Source organism: Colletotrichum karsti (assembly GCF_011947395.1).
Source record: "Colletotrichum karsti strain CkLH20 chromosome Unknown Scaffold30, whole genome shotgun sequence".
In the NCBI taxonomy this organism is placed as follows: domain Eukaryota; kingdom Fungi; phylum Ascomycota; class Sordariomycetes; order Glomerellales; family Glomerellaceae; genus Colletotrichum; species Colletotrichum karsti.
In genome coordinates this window covers 393,863-409,413 of record NW_024065930.1, presented here as the reverse complement: position 1 = coordinate 409,413, position 15,551 = coordinate 393,863, and the positions used below count along the sequence as shown (strand labels likewise).

The window sequence follows — 15,551 nt, the reverse complement described above, 5'->3', positions numbered from 1 at the left end:
GAGATCGTAATCGACTACTTTCGCTTGCTGGCGGTCCTCGTCGTCATCACGCCTATGTTGCGACAGGCCGCGTTCGGTTTTTTGGCGGCGTTCAGGTCGCGGAGTTTGAGTATTTTGAGGAAAGAGTTAGTTTGGCTTACGAGATACCCACTTGGAGTTTTCGTCTGCCTGTTCGTCTTGCATTTGGGACGGAAGGTAGAAAGGAAATGGAGTTGATAGACAGGAGACTGTTGGGTTTGGGAGTGCGCATTGGATGAGGGTTTGCTGCTGAGATTCGGACGATATCATACAGTCACGATAGCAGACTCAAAAAAACAAGTTCAATTTTGCACACTTGTGTCTCAACTTCCAGGTATTCTCTGCGATATTGAGAGACTGACGCCTTGGATCAGGTATCGTGATGGCAGTGGTGACCGGAAGATGAAGTTGTTATCTTTTGGTGACCAGCTGGTGACAGTTGGAGGGCTGGCAGAAAGCGCTGATGTAATCAAACCCGCCCCTGCTAATTGGCGGGTTTCGGCGTGACGCATTGCTGTGCCGTTGGGGGCGCTTTTCGTTGGTGCTCAGTGGCAACAGGCTACAGGCGGTCAATTTCGTCGTTCATTCCGATTTCATCTTACATATTCTTCACAACTCAAAGGCGGTCGACGATATCAACGGAATGGAGAGGAAGAGCAGCGAAGATTGCGGCGTCAATCAAGATGGAGAGAATGAACCCTCCGTAACCGAGCCTTCCGGCATCTCAGACGACATCGAGAGCCTTCAACAGGCAAGTGAACCGCCAAGCACAGAAACAGGCACCGACACGGCTTCAATCATCACGACTGAGGGCTCTCAAAGTTTTGATTTGTCTCGTACCGAAGCCACCGAGGCTGTCACAGACAGCGATCTTGTCGCCGCCACAGGCAACCTCAAGATCCGATCCAAACGCACCGAGAGACTTAAGCGCAAGCTGCTCAAGAAGTCATCCAAGAAATCCAACACCGCTTCTGTTCACCTTCTCGACCTACCAAACGAGGTTCTCATTGATGTCGTACTCTACCTCCTACCGAGCGACATCTTCAGGCTCTCCCGCACTTGCCACGAGATCCACCAGCTTGTCAAGCATAACGAGTCGTTTCTCGCCAAAGAGATCATCGCCGCACGGTATCCAATTCTCGAGAAATGCTTCCGTCTCCCAATCCCTCTGAAGGAAGTCGACCCCGCGATCCACAGCCGCCTCCAGGCCCCCCACAGACAAAACGTTCTCCTCATCCACAGCAAATACCAGCACATCCCCGCCGCCAACTGCTTCCACATCTGCACCTGCCTCACCTGCGTCATACGATGGAACTCACTCTGCAACGCTGTCGACTTCTCGTACTGGCAAACGCACCTCGAGAAGGGCGACCCGATCCCCATGATGCCCCGCCGTAACACCACGCCTGAGTGGAATCAGCTCCTCGTCGCCAAGACCAACGACATCGTCTCCAGGGCTCTGACCTCTCCTCTTCTCCATGCGTGTATACTGGAAGGTCACCTCAAGAACACGATCCTGGCCATCAAGCGCCAGAGTCAGAATAAGGGCAATCAGAGACGACATTTCCGGATGACGCAAGACGACGCCAACTCCCAGACGGACGAGTTTCTCAGTCGAGATGGGCCTGTTACCATTGACTTACCTTTCCATCGTGACAACTATTACATGTTGGAGGCCTTCATGCCCAGCCGCACCAGGCTTAAGGAGGAGAACCGATGGGCTTACATGCCGGCTGATGGGCATGATCGAGACCTGGCGTGGGTGGCTGGACAGGGTCGCAAGTGATGACGGCAACGACGATAATGCGTAAGGTAGCAGCCAAGGAAAAATGGCAAGAACCACAGAAACCGGCAATGACGCCTGCCCAAATACCTTGTCACAACAAGAACTAGAGAACATCGACAATTCGACTGAATCGGGCTTCTCTGGGCGCTGTTTGCGAAACGTGTTCGCACCTGAGGCGTTGCGCTTCTACCTCCTATCGACCCGATCTATCAGTCTCGATAATATTACCCGTAAAGCTTCAATGAAGACGAAGGAGACGAAAGTTGTGAATGTTCTCGTCAAGACTGTAGAGAAGGACGACCAAGAGTAGGACCTGGGGCTGAAGAGGCATGATCAGATGCCAGAGAAGGGGCTGCTGATCAATTTGACCAAATCATGGGCTTGGAATTTCAAACACTTTGACCGGTGTTATCTACTTGCCCTGTCCGTCACGGATTGTGCCCATGGAAATAGTTCGAATTACGCTGACAGATGTAGTCGTGCCAATTGGAGAACTCTACGTCTCCTTGATCACCCAAGAACCTTCAACGCATGCCTTAGCCAGGACTTCATACCCCTCGATCTCTCTTCTCGATGTATCGCTTGTTCCTTTGCATCCTCGTGCTCCAATGCCTCAACCACATCCAGGCCAGTGTGCAGGTCTACCTCCGCAGAGGGATGGGCCCAGGGGTCTCTCCAATTGAGCGCCCTGTGAATGAAGTAGATGATGAGGAATGCCGGGATTCCCACATACGCCGTCATGAAAGACTCAATCGACCACTGCCCCGGGAAGAAGACCGAGAAGCCGTTCAAAAAGCAGAGCATGACGAAGAACACAAGACAGATCCACGCCACGATTGGTTGGAACCGCGAGGCGAACGGCACCTTGGTCACAGCTTGCGTCTTGCAAGCCTTGTTAAACCGGAGGAAGATGATGCAGCAGCAGATCCAGGAGATGAAGCCCGCCGTGTTGGTAAGGTTGATGAACCAGTTGAAGACCGAACTCGTCGCCGACTTGACATTGAGGTATGACAGGAGCGAGTACGACGCGCTCGCCAGAATCGCGTTGACGGGCACACCCCACCGATTCGTCCGGCCAAAGATCTCCGGCGCGATGCCCTCCCGAGACATCGAGTACAGGCTCCGACTCGACATGTACAGGTACGAGTTACCAGACGACCAAGCCGACAAGATGATACCCGCGTTGATGACGCTGTCCAGGGCGCGGATACCGGCCTCCTTGATCGCAATCGTCCACGGCGAAGCTGCGGCTCCGTAGCCCCCGCTCGTCAGGCCAGGAGCATCGCTTCGACAGATCACGCCGATTGCCAGCGCCCCCAGGACGTAAAAGAAGATGAGCCTCCATATGAAGCTGTTCGCGGCCCTCGGTAGGTCTTTTCTCGGAGACCTCATCTCCCCGCTCGTCAGAACGATCATCTCCGGCCCGAACACGAACGAGAACATCGAGAACGTGAGCGCGTAGACGAACCCGCACAGCCTCCCCGCAGAGCCTTCCACGAGGTACTCGTTCATGGCCCCGGGGTCCCTCCAGTACGCGAACCCCAATCTCCTGCCATCCGGACCGCCTCCGACGCAGAGGATGAACGCGAACAAGATCAGCCCCAGAATCATCAACACCTTCAAGCTCGCAAACCAGAACTCGGACTCCGCATAGAACTTCACCGGCATCAGATTCAGCCCCAAGATGACCAGGAACATGATCGTCAGCCAGACGGCGATGTGCACGTCGTTGGGCCAGTACGAAATCACAAGCGCGGCGGCCGTGATCTCGTACGCGACGATGATGCCGAAGGAGTACCAGTACAGCCAGCCCATCGCGAAGCCCAGGCTCTTGGAGACGTAGCGGGACGCGTACGCCGCCATGGAGCACCCTTCGAGGGGGAGATAGGTGCCGACTGACACGACTGTCGTCATGGCGCCGTAGACGAAGAAGCAGATGATGAGATAGGCGAGGAACAGGGACAGAGGCCCGGAGACGGCGAGGGCCTGGCCTGCGCCGACGAAGAGGCCTGTGCCGATGATGCCGCCGATTGCAATCATTTGGGCATGTCGGGATTTGATACCGCGTTGAGTCCGGGTTCGGGGGGTGGGGGCGCCGGCGGAGGATGATTCGGTGTCAGAGGCGGCGTTGCGCGGTGTGAATAATGATGTTTGGTTGGTTTTCTCCAAGGTTCCGGGCCCTGTCTCGGGGGAAGACGACAAGACTGCCATGACGCTGTTCAATGAACTCGAAGAGGGAAGGACAATCTTGTTATGGCCTTGACAATGAAGACCGCCGGCTGCTTTGTCGGAAGTTCCTTGAACGAGGGGAGTAATAAGGACTGACTAAAAGCAAGGACGCTGTTCTAGAATCAGGCTCATGAAATCCAATACCCTCTGTTTGTTTCTTTGCGCAATGTCTGTTGCTCTTCCGTCCCCCTCGGTGTGCCCGTCTCACCGAGACGGTCGAGGTGCGCGGTGACAGGCTCGGTGAAGGGAGTGGTACCCGGACGCAGGGGATGCTGGAGCGGCAGATCTGGATCTTGGCAACCTTATCGAGACCTCTGAGGCGTCTATTGGGCAACTGATCTCGCAAACTCGTTACGAAGGTTATCCCAAGGGATGAGGAGATGTCGAGAGGTAAGAAAGGAAGGTGACCGCGGCAGTCTGGGCAACTGCTGGTAAGACTTTCTTCTTTTGTCCTGTCCGAAAGTCGCTTCTGTTGACTCACAGACCCCGGTTCGTCGAAATACCGGGCTGTTTGTGGGGTTAGGATCTGGATGAGGGCTTTCCGGGGTGAAGCCGTGATGTGTGGGTTCTTCTGGGGAGGCGGCATTGTTCCTCTTGAGCCCACTTGACTCTGAATTCGGATTTTTACAATGGCTTTCAGGGCGTTGTCTCAAGCTGAATAGTGACTTCTATTTTGCCAACAAACCTAATGTAGACCTGAGATATCTTTCCCTCCGCCTCTGCCTGCATCTTTCCCTCGCCCAAGGTCGAACAATAGTGATCAAATCTGCCACACATATTTTGCTTCATCGTAAGTACATGGACTAAACCAACATCAAAACGGAGATACGAGCGGAGCTACGCAAACGCGTTGGTGAATTGCTGCAAAGTTGCTGCATTTTCGGAGTAGTCCATCGGCTTACATGGGTCACGGCGCCGATACCGCAGGATGCCGCTCCACCGCGAACAAGGCTTGTTGGTATGCGAGCGCAGACAAGCTCTTGGCAGCTTAGGATCTTGCGACTTGTGTGGGCCGATATTTGCGCCGTATCAGATGCTGGCACGGCCTAGGTAACGCTGGTTGATTTGTTGTTGTTCCCGTGCGAGCTTTCCGGACCACGCCGGACCCGAACGGCGAGGATCGGCATAAGTGGGGCTCCGGCCGGCAATCACTCGAATTGTCCAGATTGAGCCGGGACATTACCATTGCCTTCGACCCTATCCCCGGAAAATATTTTCGAGTGGATTTTGATTACATCTGTGGTTCGAATCATCCAAAAAAACATATCTCAATAACGTAGTCCAGCATTCGACACACCCGTAACGACCTTTGAACAACCTCAAAGTCTGAAGGATCTTAGACCCCGGCCTCCGTTCGCTTCTTGAAAACACAGTTCAGTCTCCCAGGCTTGACAATCAACTGAAACTTGGCTTCCCCATCGAGGCTGCTTCCATCTTCACCCGGAGCGAATCCAAAGTCATAGTTCCAGAGCGTGTAGGCGATCGTCATTCTGACGACATTCATGGCTAGCCGCTTTCCAACGCAGTCAAACCGTCCTGCGCTCCTTTGTCAGCCGAGTTCGAACTAGAAAACCATTTGATGTCCTACCATAATGAAACGGCACGAATGCTCTGCGGTCAAGGATCAGGTCAGGCCGAGTAGTCCACCGCTCGGGAATGAAGTCGTTGGGCTGCTTCCAATATTTCGGGCCTATTACAGCCATGTTGTGTCAGATAAACGTTGTTTCAAGTATGAGCTTTTCCAAATAGGATACTGACTCCTGTGATATATATGCAACGGGGTCACTAGCGTGACACCACCGGGGATGTAGGTCCCGTCTACCTCGACACCTTCGTCTGGTGCGATTCTCGGGCCGTTAAGCGGTGCCGAGGTATGCATCCGGAGCGTCTCGTTAATAAAAGCCTCAAGAAACTCAAGTTTGGCCAAGTCGGCTGCAGCAAACTCTCCGGGTAGAGTTTTGCCATGAGTAGGCGCAATCTCTTCGTAAAGGCGCTGCCGGAGTTCGGCATCTCTTGCAAGGAAATAGAAGGAGTAACCCAAGGCGCAGGAGATTGTGTCTCTAGATCCCGATCAGCAAAAGCCAGAGAAGACAAGTTGTCTTTTAGTAGGAGACCACCTACGTAGCACCTATGAGGACCGCGTGAGAGTCGGCGTATATGATGTTGAGGTTGTGAAAGGTCTTGGGCTTTTCCGACCTGCTGTCATCGAGGAAGTATTTCATCATATCATGGCTCTGTTCCGTGTCGCTCTACAGTTCACAAACACTCAGTTTCCATACATTTTCAGAACTGATGACGCATATGGGTACTCACTGCAATTCTTTCGTCAACGAACCGTACCCCGAGATCTTCAAATTCTCTCTGCAGGCCAAAACGAGGAAGAGACCCGAGGAAGACCAGCGGCCATGGCGTCTGGCCCATTCGCGCAGCCAGCTTGAACGTCGTCTCGATGATGTCCAGCATGCGGTCCTCCCGACCTTCCTTCACGGTCCCGAAGTCGCGGCTAAAAGCCACACGGCCCATGTTGTCGAAGGGGATCAGCTTAGCGTAGAGTGAGGTGTTCACTGGCTTTCCTTCGAGCTCTTCAATGCGGCCTAGGAATGTCCGCAGAACCGATCGAGTCTCTTCCTCGTATCTTTCCAGGGCTGATTAAAATTCAGATGGGTTTGTAGGCTTGGGGGATATGAGCTGGGATGACATACCCTTGGTTCCCAGTGCTTGGTCCCAGACCCTGCGTCGGTCTCGATGCATCTCGTTGTCCGAAATCGCGTCCAGATTCAGTTCGCCTTTGGCAATCAGAGCATCGTAGAATCCGGTGTTTCGTTTCGTGGCTTTCGCCTGTGGACCGTGGAGTTTACTGAATGCGTCCAGATTCACTATGGAGATGTCGTTCGGTCCTGCGTCAAACATTCAGAGTCAGAATGGGAACTCTCCAATTGGGGTTATCGAAAAGAAGGTATTATTAATGAGCAACTGTTTGCTAGTTACGCGGAGGTCATGAGAGAACTTACCAACACGGACAAAGTCGCCATACTTCATATGCATCTCCAAATACCTGTCATGCAATTTCCAATCTCGATTCAACCACGCGATGTACGGTTTTGCGATTCTTGCCGCAAAGGGACCGGGAAAACGACGAAGTGGGTGGAGGAAGAGCCGATATATCCCAACGCTGGCATACAACGCGGTGAAGTATGATCCGGATATCGCTGCGTAGGATACAAATCCTTGATAAAGCCCCTGAGTCGACACGGCTTTGAAGAACAGCAACGATAAGGCTATTGCGTGAAAGGTAACAATACCGAAGGTTTTCATGCTTCTCTGTCCGCGGATGAAGTAGAGCCAGTGTGATAACAGGCCGGCGATTGCGGCGGCACCACAGGAGACATTGTTGGCAACACCCAGATTGGCGACTTGCGCCAGAATTAGATCCTGCATCTTGTTTGCGTAGTTTGGCCAAATGAATGATTTGAAGCAACGTAGACACAATCACCGTATTTTGAAAGACAAAAGGGGTTTAAGTCTTATGAAACTGCGTATAAATGGTTCCCTCGGAGGCCGAGACAATCTTCTCTTCGTAGACCTGAGCGCCTCCTACATGGTATATCCTGTGTCCCAACTGGAAATTCGGCCGACGGCCCGCTCACGGGTGACACGGATGAGATGGCCCAAGTGTTCTTATCTCGAACTGCCGCATATTCTACACGGAATGCTTGTTCCCAAGCTGCTGGCTTTTAGGTTTCAGACACCCAAACCCCTCAATCCTCGGGATTGTACCCCGCGAAGGCAGGGACCAAGACTAATCATCCCGGAGACTTCATACCGAAAAGGGACATAGACGTCTCGCTGGATCTTAAACACGTCGCAATCAAACGAGTGCGAGGCGTGCTTAATTGGTCGTGTCGCGGGTTCTTGAAAGTTGAAGCCTCGGCGCATGGCTTGCCTTGCTGCGCAGTTGAATTCTTAGTGCAACATTAAAGCTGACAAGTAGTAGCGAAAAGGGCTCGCGTATTGTTCAAGACATGGCATCGGCTCGTTAGACGAAATAGGCCAAACTTAATTATACCGGGTCGAATCAGAAGAGTATGCCATAATATATTTCCAACCATGCTCATGGGTTGAGATGCATATGTGCATGAAAGGGGGGTCATGTGAACTGACGTTCAGCAGCCTGCGAACATGAAACTCTCGAGCACCATTGCGTAGGACTATTGCTTACTCAGGTTATTATTTTCGAGAAACATGTAAGTTGCCATTTAGAATGAAGCTGTTCTCATGCTCTTTTGTAGACTCTAGTGATCATGCGGGTGTTTACTATTTCTGTCTCTTCCTTTTTCCCAGGTCGGTCGCTCAAATTGAATCGGTCTATCACTTCTCAACAGTGACCCCTGCGTCTACCACCCCATCCGCCTCCCCAACCGCCTCCCCATCCGGCGCCGTGGCCGCGTCTACCTCCCCAGCCCCCGTAACCGCCTCCTCCTCCGAATCCGGGCCGGGGTCCACAGGGTCGGGATCCACCCATCATTCCGCCGCCCATACCTCCGTGGTGATGATGATGTGTTTGTACAACTGCGGGACGCGGCCCCATGCCCATGCCGCCGCCATCGTATCTGCGCCTTGATCCGCCGAAACACATGTTTGTGAAGTTGTCTTCCGAAGGTCTTTAACAAGTACTGATTGCCGTTTAGATTTGCTTTCTGAGTGATAGACTTAAAAACCAGCTGTTGTGATTGTTCAGACTAACTTCATTCTGATAGAAATTGAATCTTTGATAATTTGAGATGGTTAAATTGGATATGGTGGTTGGTGTTTCAAGGTGATGATGATTTGTTTGTTTGGTTTGATGTGATCTAGCTAGGAAACTGACTGTGGAAAGCGACAATGGCAGATGTGCCTTTATACATCTTCTGATTCAGTAGAATCCGTCATTGAGGCTGTACTTGGGTCCCTTCATGCGTCATTCCGGCTCGTCAGCCGAGCGCTAAGATGCCAACACCCGCTTCGGCACTGGGATCAAAGAACCAGCTTGGCCTTGTCATGACGAGCCACGCAATTGCCCCCGCACACGATCTCGCTAACGTCACTCTGCGCGCAGACAAGCCGCAATGCAGCAGATGACAACTTCAAGGTTCATCCCAAGAGTGTGCTTGTGGCTTGGTATACGTGATGCTGAGCCACAAAACGAAATCAGGTTCTCGGTCAAGGACTCAAGTTGAAGCCACCCGAGTTGAAGATTTCACTCGGAGACTCCTTGCCACTTGCTCTGCGGAACACCGTGCATGACAGCCGAGCGTCGTGGCCAAGCGGCCAATTGGAGCCGGCTGTCTTGGTTTCGGCATGCAGGTGCCGCAGATGGTGTTAGTCAGAGCTTGGCTAACGATGACATCTTCCTCGTCACAGAGCATGTGAAATCATCTGAATTCTTTGCGACTTAAACTCTCTCAGTTCAAACAGGCAAGCAGGTTTCTCGACTGAAATTCTAGATTCCGAAGACATGTAAGTTATTGGCTTAAAGATAATTGAACAAGGCGCAGGTGTGGCTTCAAGATGCAGCAAGCCTCAAGCCGCAAGTACTAGCTGCAGAACAGCCACATCATTGCTCTTGCGACAGTGCACGCTGCTGTCACTACGTAATTCTTCAGCTCAGTATTATCGAGCTTCAAACTTTATAATGACAGATCGCAGGATCAAGCAGATGGAAGCTTCGATCACAGTCGCTCGTTGGAACTTTCAACATCAGAATTTGGCCCTCGGACGAAATGACATCGTTGGCAGCTAGGGTAGCACGACAGCTTGGGCTGACGTTAACGAGAAGAGATAGTTTCTTCAATGCGCCTCGTTCCCTCGCAGTATTCCCATGAGTCTTTAGTGGCAATGAAACTGAAGTAGAAGTGAAAAGAAAGAAGAGACAAAAGCGAGGTGGAACATAGCTTAGTTACCTTAGATATTCAATAGAACATTCAATCTTCAATTATTCATGTTCAGTTGAGGTACCATAAGTGTTGGATTTCCCATGTAGTTAGATGCGCTGTTTACATACAGCCACGCCAAGTTTCTTCTGTCGGACGTTACAAGATGATTGGTGTTAGACAAAGTCCCACCCGACGTTAACAAATTCCACAAGCGTTCCGACCCTCAAGTGTGTCCTTCTTGTCTCCTGCATCCACTTATACTCCGAATTTACTTTGACTCTCTTCTCTTCTGGTACAGGCTCATCGTTACTTGTTTCCCTGGGTAGGAGACCCCTGTTATGCTTAGATAAATCTCTGTCATGCTCGAAGATGCAATAGCTTTGTTTCAATGGCGCCAAAGTAGATGATCGTGTTCCTTCAGGCGGGTCGAACAAGATGGCTGGCGGGACTGGTGGCTGGGACCTCAGTGCTAGAAGAAGAAGCTCCGAAACGCTAGCCCATTCAGACGATGTGATGCCCTTGACCAATGACCAAATCAGAAAGGCAATAACGATATGAATAAACGTTAGGAGCATGACCATGGGGGTTCCCGATACCTGAGTCTCTACTAGTAAAGGCGTAATCGAAGACGTCGAGGTAGGGCTCAAAGCTATAGTACTTAGAAGTCTCATTGGTCTCCGCAACAGGAATCCCGTGACCTTCTGGGATTTCGGAACGAAGCGCCGCAAATAGAATACCGCCGAGAGTGTACACGACGAGGAGTTCCAAGAGCTTTGCCGCAAGCTGAAGAGCAAAGACCTTTTCGTCATTCTTGCCGCTTGTGCCGTTTAGCTCGAATCCGAAGTAGTAGTCGTCGCATACGAATATGGCAATGACTATGATCGCAAAGACTGCCGGGAGATGAGACAAGATATGAAGCGCCGCTTCCCGTCTGCTTTTTCTTATTGTGACGCGTTTGTTGCCCGATCCCTGTAGAGAGTTCACGAATGAGAGATGACACTGTCGGAGAAGGCCTCGAGCACCGTCAGTACGTTTGGCAAGCTCCATGTCCTGCCGTCATTCTTCTAGGGCCTCTCTGCTTTTGTGGCATTGACAAAAGAACTCTTGCGTTCCAGTGAAGACGCTTGGTCACATCCTGGCAGAGTCGGCGTAGGTTGTTCTTTTTGGTCAGCTTTGGGGGAGCTCTCTCAGCCCGGCTCTATAAGCGAAAGGGGGCCAGACGATGATATGGTCGCTAAGTTTCTTTGCCACTCGAAAATGACTCCCACCATATGGCTTCGCCTTGAGCGAGGAAGAGTGACAAGTGCGGTATTGGGGGTAGGCGAGAAGATTGAACAAGCAGATGCTCACCCTAAAAATGCTTCAATAAGTGAGTTCAATAAGTAAGTAGCATAACCTAGGATAAGACTAAGCAATACTTTGCAAATAAGTATCAACCACAACTGCTTTGAGTAATCCCTTCGCCAAACGGGGACCAACCTTCAGCGCATTCCGCGAATTATCATCAACGAAGCCCAATCTTTAAGACAGGCTACCTTGGCACGCTGATGCGAACAGTTATGCAACGCGTTTTAATATACAGCCGGCACCAAAGTTCATTAGTAATTGTATTAGTTCTTATAATTATTGGTTGTCAGTGGTCCGATTATTCAAGCCAGAAGAGCCCTCCACTGCCGATTGTCACAAGCGCGAACAGCGGTTTTGTTTTCTATCAACCAACAAAGCATGGGTTTTGTTGCCGTCGGATTGACTACCCTCCCCCGACGAGAGTGAGAAAAAGACCAACAAAACATTTGACTGGGTATGCGCCTGGTCTTATATAAACGGACACTTCATTCGTTGACGTATCCTCGCTTTGCTAGAACTCTCCTTGGACTGATACGCATGCTTCAGGTTCCGGTGATCTTAAGACGTCATGAATCGGTGAAACTCCGACATATAAACTTCAATTTCCCTCATAATAACTATCAACGCTTGCATTTTACCGAGATTCTCAGTTATATCCGCACCACAATCAGTACCCTTGCCAAGCGCGGTGAGGCTCTCGCGTTTCCACGATCTCCTTGTTGGTGATCGCAAGATATTCCTCATTCTGTTGAAGGAAGTCCTTAATGCCCCGGACATCCGTCTGCTTTCCCGCCTCGTGGTTCTCCTCCAGAGTCTTCAACATGGCATCCAGTCTGTCCTTCACAACCTCAGCTCTGTACTTGGCCCACTGATAGTAGAGCTCCGAAAGCTCGGAAATCGGTCTGATCGAGGTCAAGACGGAGTCGTCCTTGACACAAGGGTCGCGAGGTCGGAAAGAGGTAATCATGGTGATGCGCTCAGCACCACCGATAGCTGCGAGAGCCTGGTGCTCAACGTATCGGCCCTGGAGGATGACGGCATATCCCTTCACCATGGTTAGCAACAATGATTTACAACAGGTAGCGAGTCATCTTACCATCTGCGGTCCGCGAACCTTGAGAACGTCTCCTGTACCGGTCTTCAGGGCGGTCTCGCCTCCGAGCATGGTGGTAGCGTCACTCATCATGACAACACAGACGAAGGGGAAGGCATCGTAGTGCCACTTGGTGACAGAGGTGTTGTCGCCCTTCTTGGCGTCGGCCTTCTGCTTCTCGCTTGCTGCGCTCTGGATGGAAATGTTGATGTTGCCGACCTCGTACTGGATGTTGGGGATGAGATCGACACCGGCGACCTTGGAGATGACTTCGAGAGTCTTGGGGTTGTGCCAGGCCTGATCCATAAATGGTGCATACCTGGAGGCGCTATTAGATCAAGAATCGTATTGAAAGGCTGCAAGGGTATGCTTACTTGGGGCAGTGCCCTCTAAGCTGGCAAGGAGCAAAAGCGGTGCTGTGCAAGCAGTTCTCCCAAACTTCCGTTGTGAAGATCTCTTGTCTCATAGTCTGGATAGCCTCCTCAGTGAACAGAGGGAAAGGTTCTGAGCACGCAACGGGAGAGATTCCAATGTCTTCTGACATGGAGATGTCCTTGAGAGTGAGCTTCTTGGGGTCTTCGACAAACGCGAGGTGTTCATCGGGGTTGAAGGTGGCCGTTGGCCTGCTGGTGGTGGTTGACCTTAGCTCATCCTTGATGATGGGCTTGAAGTTCAGCTTCGCCAAGGGAGAAGGAGTTGCGGAAATGACTTCGGCCATTGCGAATATGGTAAAACTCTCGTGAAGTTCTGGTTGCAAAGATGCGTAAAAGCGAGAAGCTTAATTGTAGAGGTAACTGCTTGATTCGTGTCTTGATGACGATGCTGTTCTGGCTGTTCATTTCCTCCTTATCACGGCCATGCCATCTCATTCATATAGATAAGCTCAGCGGCCGGCAACACGGAGTCAAGGCCGTGTGGTCTTAGTTTCGAAACTCTCGAAGGAAGCCAAATTGATGCTCGGAGATTGCCATGATTGGCCCTGTGTCCAGCTGATAGCACCCCGACCCGAACTGGTTTCGTAAGTATGAATCATTGGGCACCGACCCGAGTGAGATTGTTGGCAAAGTCCCCGTGGGACTCGAAGCTTCTTGCTCACATGCCGCCTTGCCCAGACCTCGTGATCGGGCTTGATAGGAGTTTCGCGCGGTGAAATGGCCGCCCGAGATGGCTTCGGCTTCCTGATATCTCCCCCGGTCGGGTCCCGACCCGAGGGCGCTCCCGATCCTTGTCGGCCACCCCACCAAACCCGAGACTTGCATGCGCTCCGACCCCGGAACCCCGCACGTAGATGCGGAGAAGAATCGGATCTCATTTCTTTACCTCATTCGGATAGCTTAACCGGGGTCGGGTTGATGACTTCTAAGCATGACGATGCAACTCCTCCACCGCAATCGAGGGGCATAAAATGAGCATGACCAAGAGAGGAACAAGGTGCTTTCCGAGATAGCTTCATCCAGCAACACACGTCCTGAGAGATCTCCGATACCACATCTCTCGCAGTACCCAATCTACCGCGACCCCTCACAATGGCGCCCTCCTTTGCATCTTCACTGAAAGACCCCAGTCTCTTCGTTGAGAAATCCTACATCAACGGACAATGGGTGTCCTCAGTATCGAACAAGACCTTTCAAGTCCTCAACCCCGCAACAGAAGAGCCCATTGGCACCTGTCCCGAGTCCACCACAGATGACTTGAACAAGGCTATTGAGGCAGCTGCAAAGGCTTTCCCCTCATGGAGCAAGGGAATCTCCGGCAGACAGCGTGGTCGCATCATCAAGCGCATCTTCGAGCTCTTGGTTGAGAACAAAGAGGATCTCGGCAAGATCAACACAGCCGAGAACGGAAAGGCCAAAGGCGATGCCGAGGGTGAATCTCTGTTCGCCGCCAGCTTCTTTGAGTGGTTCAGCGAAGAGGCCCCTCGGGTCTACGGAGACATCATCCCCCACAGCAACCCGACGTACAGGACCCGCGTTATCAAGGAGCCTGTTGGTGTGTGTGGGTTGATCGTTCCGTGGAACTTCCCCCTGGCCATGGGCGCTCGGAAGGTCGCAGCCGCCCTTGCAGCCGGATGCACCGTTGTAATGAAATCCGACGGTCTTACACCATTCTCGTCGAACGCCCTGGCAGTCTTAGCAGAGCGCGCCGGGGTTCCTCCCGGAGTTCTCAACGTCGTGACTGCTTTGGAGAACACGCCCCAGCTCGGTCTGGCTCTATGCGAGTCTGACACCGTGAAGAAGATCTCCTTCACGGGTTCAACGAGAGTCGGCAAGTTGCTGATGAAGCAGTCGAGCGATACGCTCAAGAAGCTGAGCTTGGAGTTGGGTGGTAACGCGCCTTTTATTGTCTTTGACGATGCAGACCTGGAGGTGGCTATCTCAAGTGTTCTCATTTCTAAGTTCAAGGTGACTGGCCAGACATGCGTATGTGCCAACCGCATCTTCGTTCAAGAGGGCATCTACGAGAAGTTTGCCCAGAGGCTAGTGGAGGAAGTCAGCAAGTTCAAGGTCGGGCAAGGCACAGATGCCTCGGTGACCCATGGACCCTTGACGAACGGTGTCTCCAAGGTAGAGGAGCACATCAAGGATGCCGTCAGCAAAAACGCCAAGATTCTTGTGGGTGGAAAGAAGCTCCCTGCCGTAGGGAAGAACTTCCATGAGCTCACTGTTCTTGGCGACGTGACCGACTCTATGAAGGTCACGCAAGAAGAAACATTTGGCCCGCTTGCGGCGTTGACGAAGTTTAAAACAGAGAAGGAGGTGATCGGGAGGGCCAACAAGTCCGAGGTCGGCCTGGCGTCTTATCTTATCACCAATGACCTCGGAAGATCCCACCGTGTATCAGAACAGCTGGAGTTTGGCATGGTCGCCATCAACACTGGTGTCATTTCCGATGCCTCAGCACCGTAAGTCATCCCCAGGCGAAGATTATCCTCAAATGTACTAACGAATATGTAGATTCGGCGGCGTGAAGCATTCCGGCATGGGCCGTGAAGGTAGCAAGTACGGCGTGGACGATTACTTGACGATCAAGATGATTGTTACTGGAGGCATCTCACCTAATCTGTAAAACTCGTGTAGACTTGCAATATCACTAAGAAATAGACGTGCATATGACGAAAAATGCATGAATGTTGATCAACATCTGTTTTGTTCAGACTATCCAGTAG

At 51.8% G+C, this 15,551-nt stretch overlaps 5 protein-coding genes across 5 annotated transcripts; 2 read left to right on the top strand and 3 right to left on the bottom strand.

Moving 5' to 3' along the window:
* Nucleotides 1-661: 661 nt before the first annotated feature.
* Nucleotides 662-1,804, top strand: CkaCkLH20_08840 (F-box domain-containing protein; the record flags this gene model as incomplete). The annotated part of the gene is made up of 1 exon (XM_038891555.1): nucleotides 662-1,804. The coding sequence occupies one exon, from the start codon at nucleotides 662-664 to the stop codon at nucleotides 1,802-1,804; it is 1,143 nt and encodes a 380-aa protein (XP_038743191.1).
* A 510-nt stretch (nucleotides 1,805-2,314) lies between these two features.
* Nucleotides 2,315-3,844, bottom strand: CkaCkLH20_08839 (AAT family amino acid transporter; the record flags this gene model as incomplete). The annotated part of the gene is made up of 1 exon (XM_038891554.1): nucleotides 2,315-3,844. One exon carries the CDS (start codon nucleotides 3,842-3,844, stop codon nucleotides 2,315-2,317), a length of 1,530 nt encoding a protein of 509 aa, XP_038743190.1.
* Nucleotides 3,845-5,369: 1,525 nt separating this feature from the next.
* On the bottom strand, nucleotides 5,370-7,471 carry CkaCkLH20_08838 (cytochrome p450; the record flags this gene model as incomplete). Its single annotated transcript, XM_038891553.1, has 7 exons — nucleotides 5,370-5,569; nucleotides 5,622-5,723; nucleotides 5,792-6,093; nucleotides 6,155-6,282; nucleotides 6,347-6,678; nucleotides 6,736-6,930; nucleotides 7,045-7,471. The coding sequence occupies 7 exons, from the start codon at nucleotides 7,469-7,471 to the stop codon at nucleotides 5,370-5,372; spliced, it is 1,686 nt and encodes a 561-aa protein (XP_038743189.1).
* A 4,488-nt stretch (nucleotides 7,472-11,959) lies between these two features.
* CkaCkLH20_08837 (uncharacterized protein) lies at nucleotides 11,960-13,103 on the bottom strand (the record flags this gene model as incomplete). The annotated part of the gene is made up of 3 exons (XM_038891552.1): nucleotides 11,960-12,337; nucleotides 12,389-12,704; nucleotides 12,760-13,103. The coding sequence occupies 3 exons, from the start codon at nucleotides 13,101-13,103 to the stop codon at nucleotides 11,960-11,962; spliced, it is 1,038 nt and encodes a 345-aa protein (XP_038743188.1).
* Nucleotides 13,104-13,911: 808 nt separating this feature from the next.
* CkaCkLH20_08836 (succinate-semialdehyde dehydrogenase) lies at nucleotides 13,912-15,451 on the top strand (the record flags this gene model as incomplete). The annotated part of the gene is made up of 2 exons (XM_038891551.1): nucleotides 13,912-15,287; nucleotides 15,340-15,451. 2 exons carry the CDS (start codon nucleotides 13,912-13,914, stop codon nucleotides 15,449-15,451), a joined length of 1,488 nt encoding a protein of 495 aa, XP_038743187.1.
* Nucleotides 15,452-15,551: the final 100 nt, after the last annotated feature.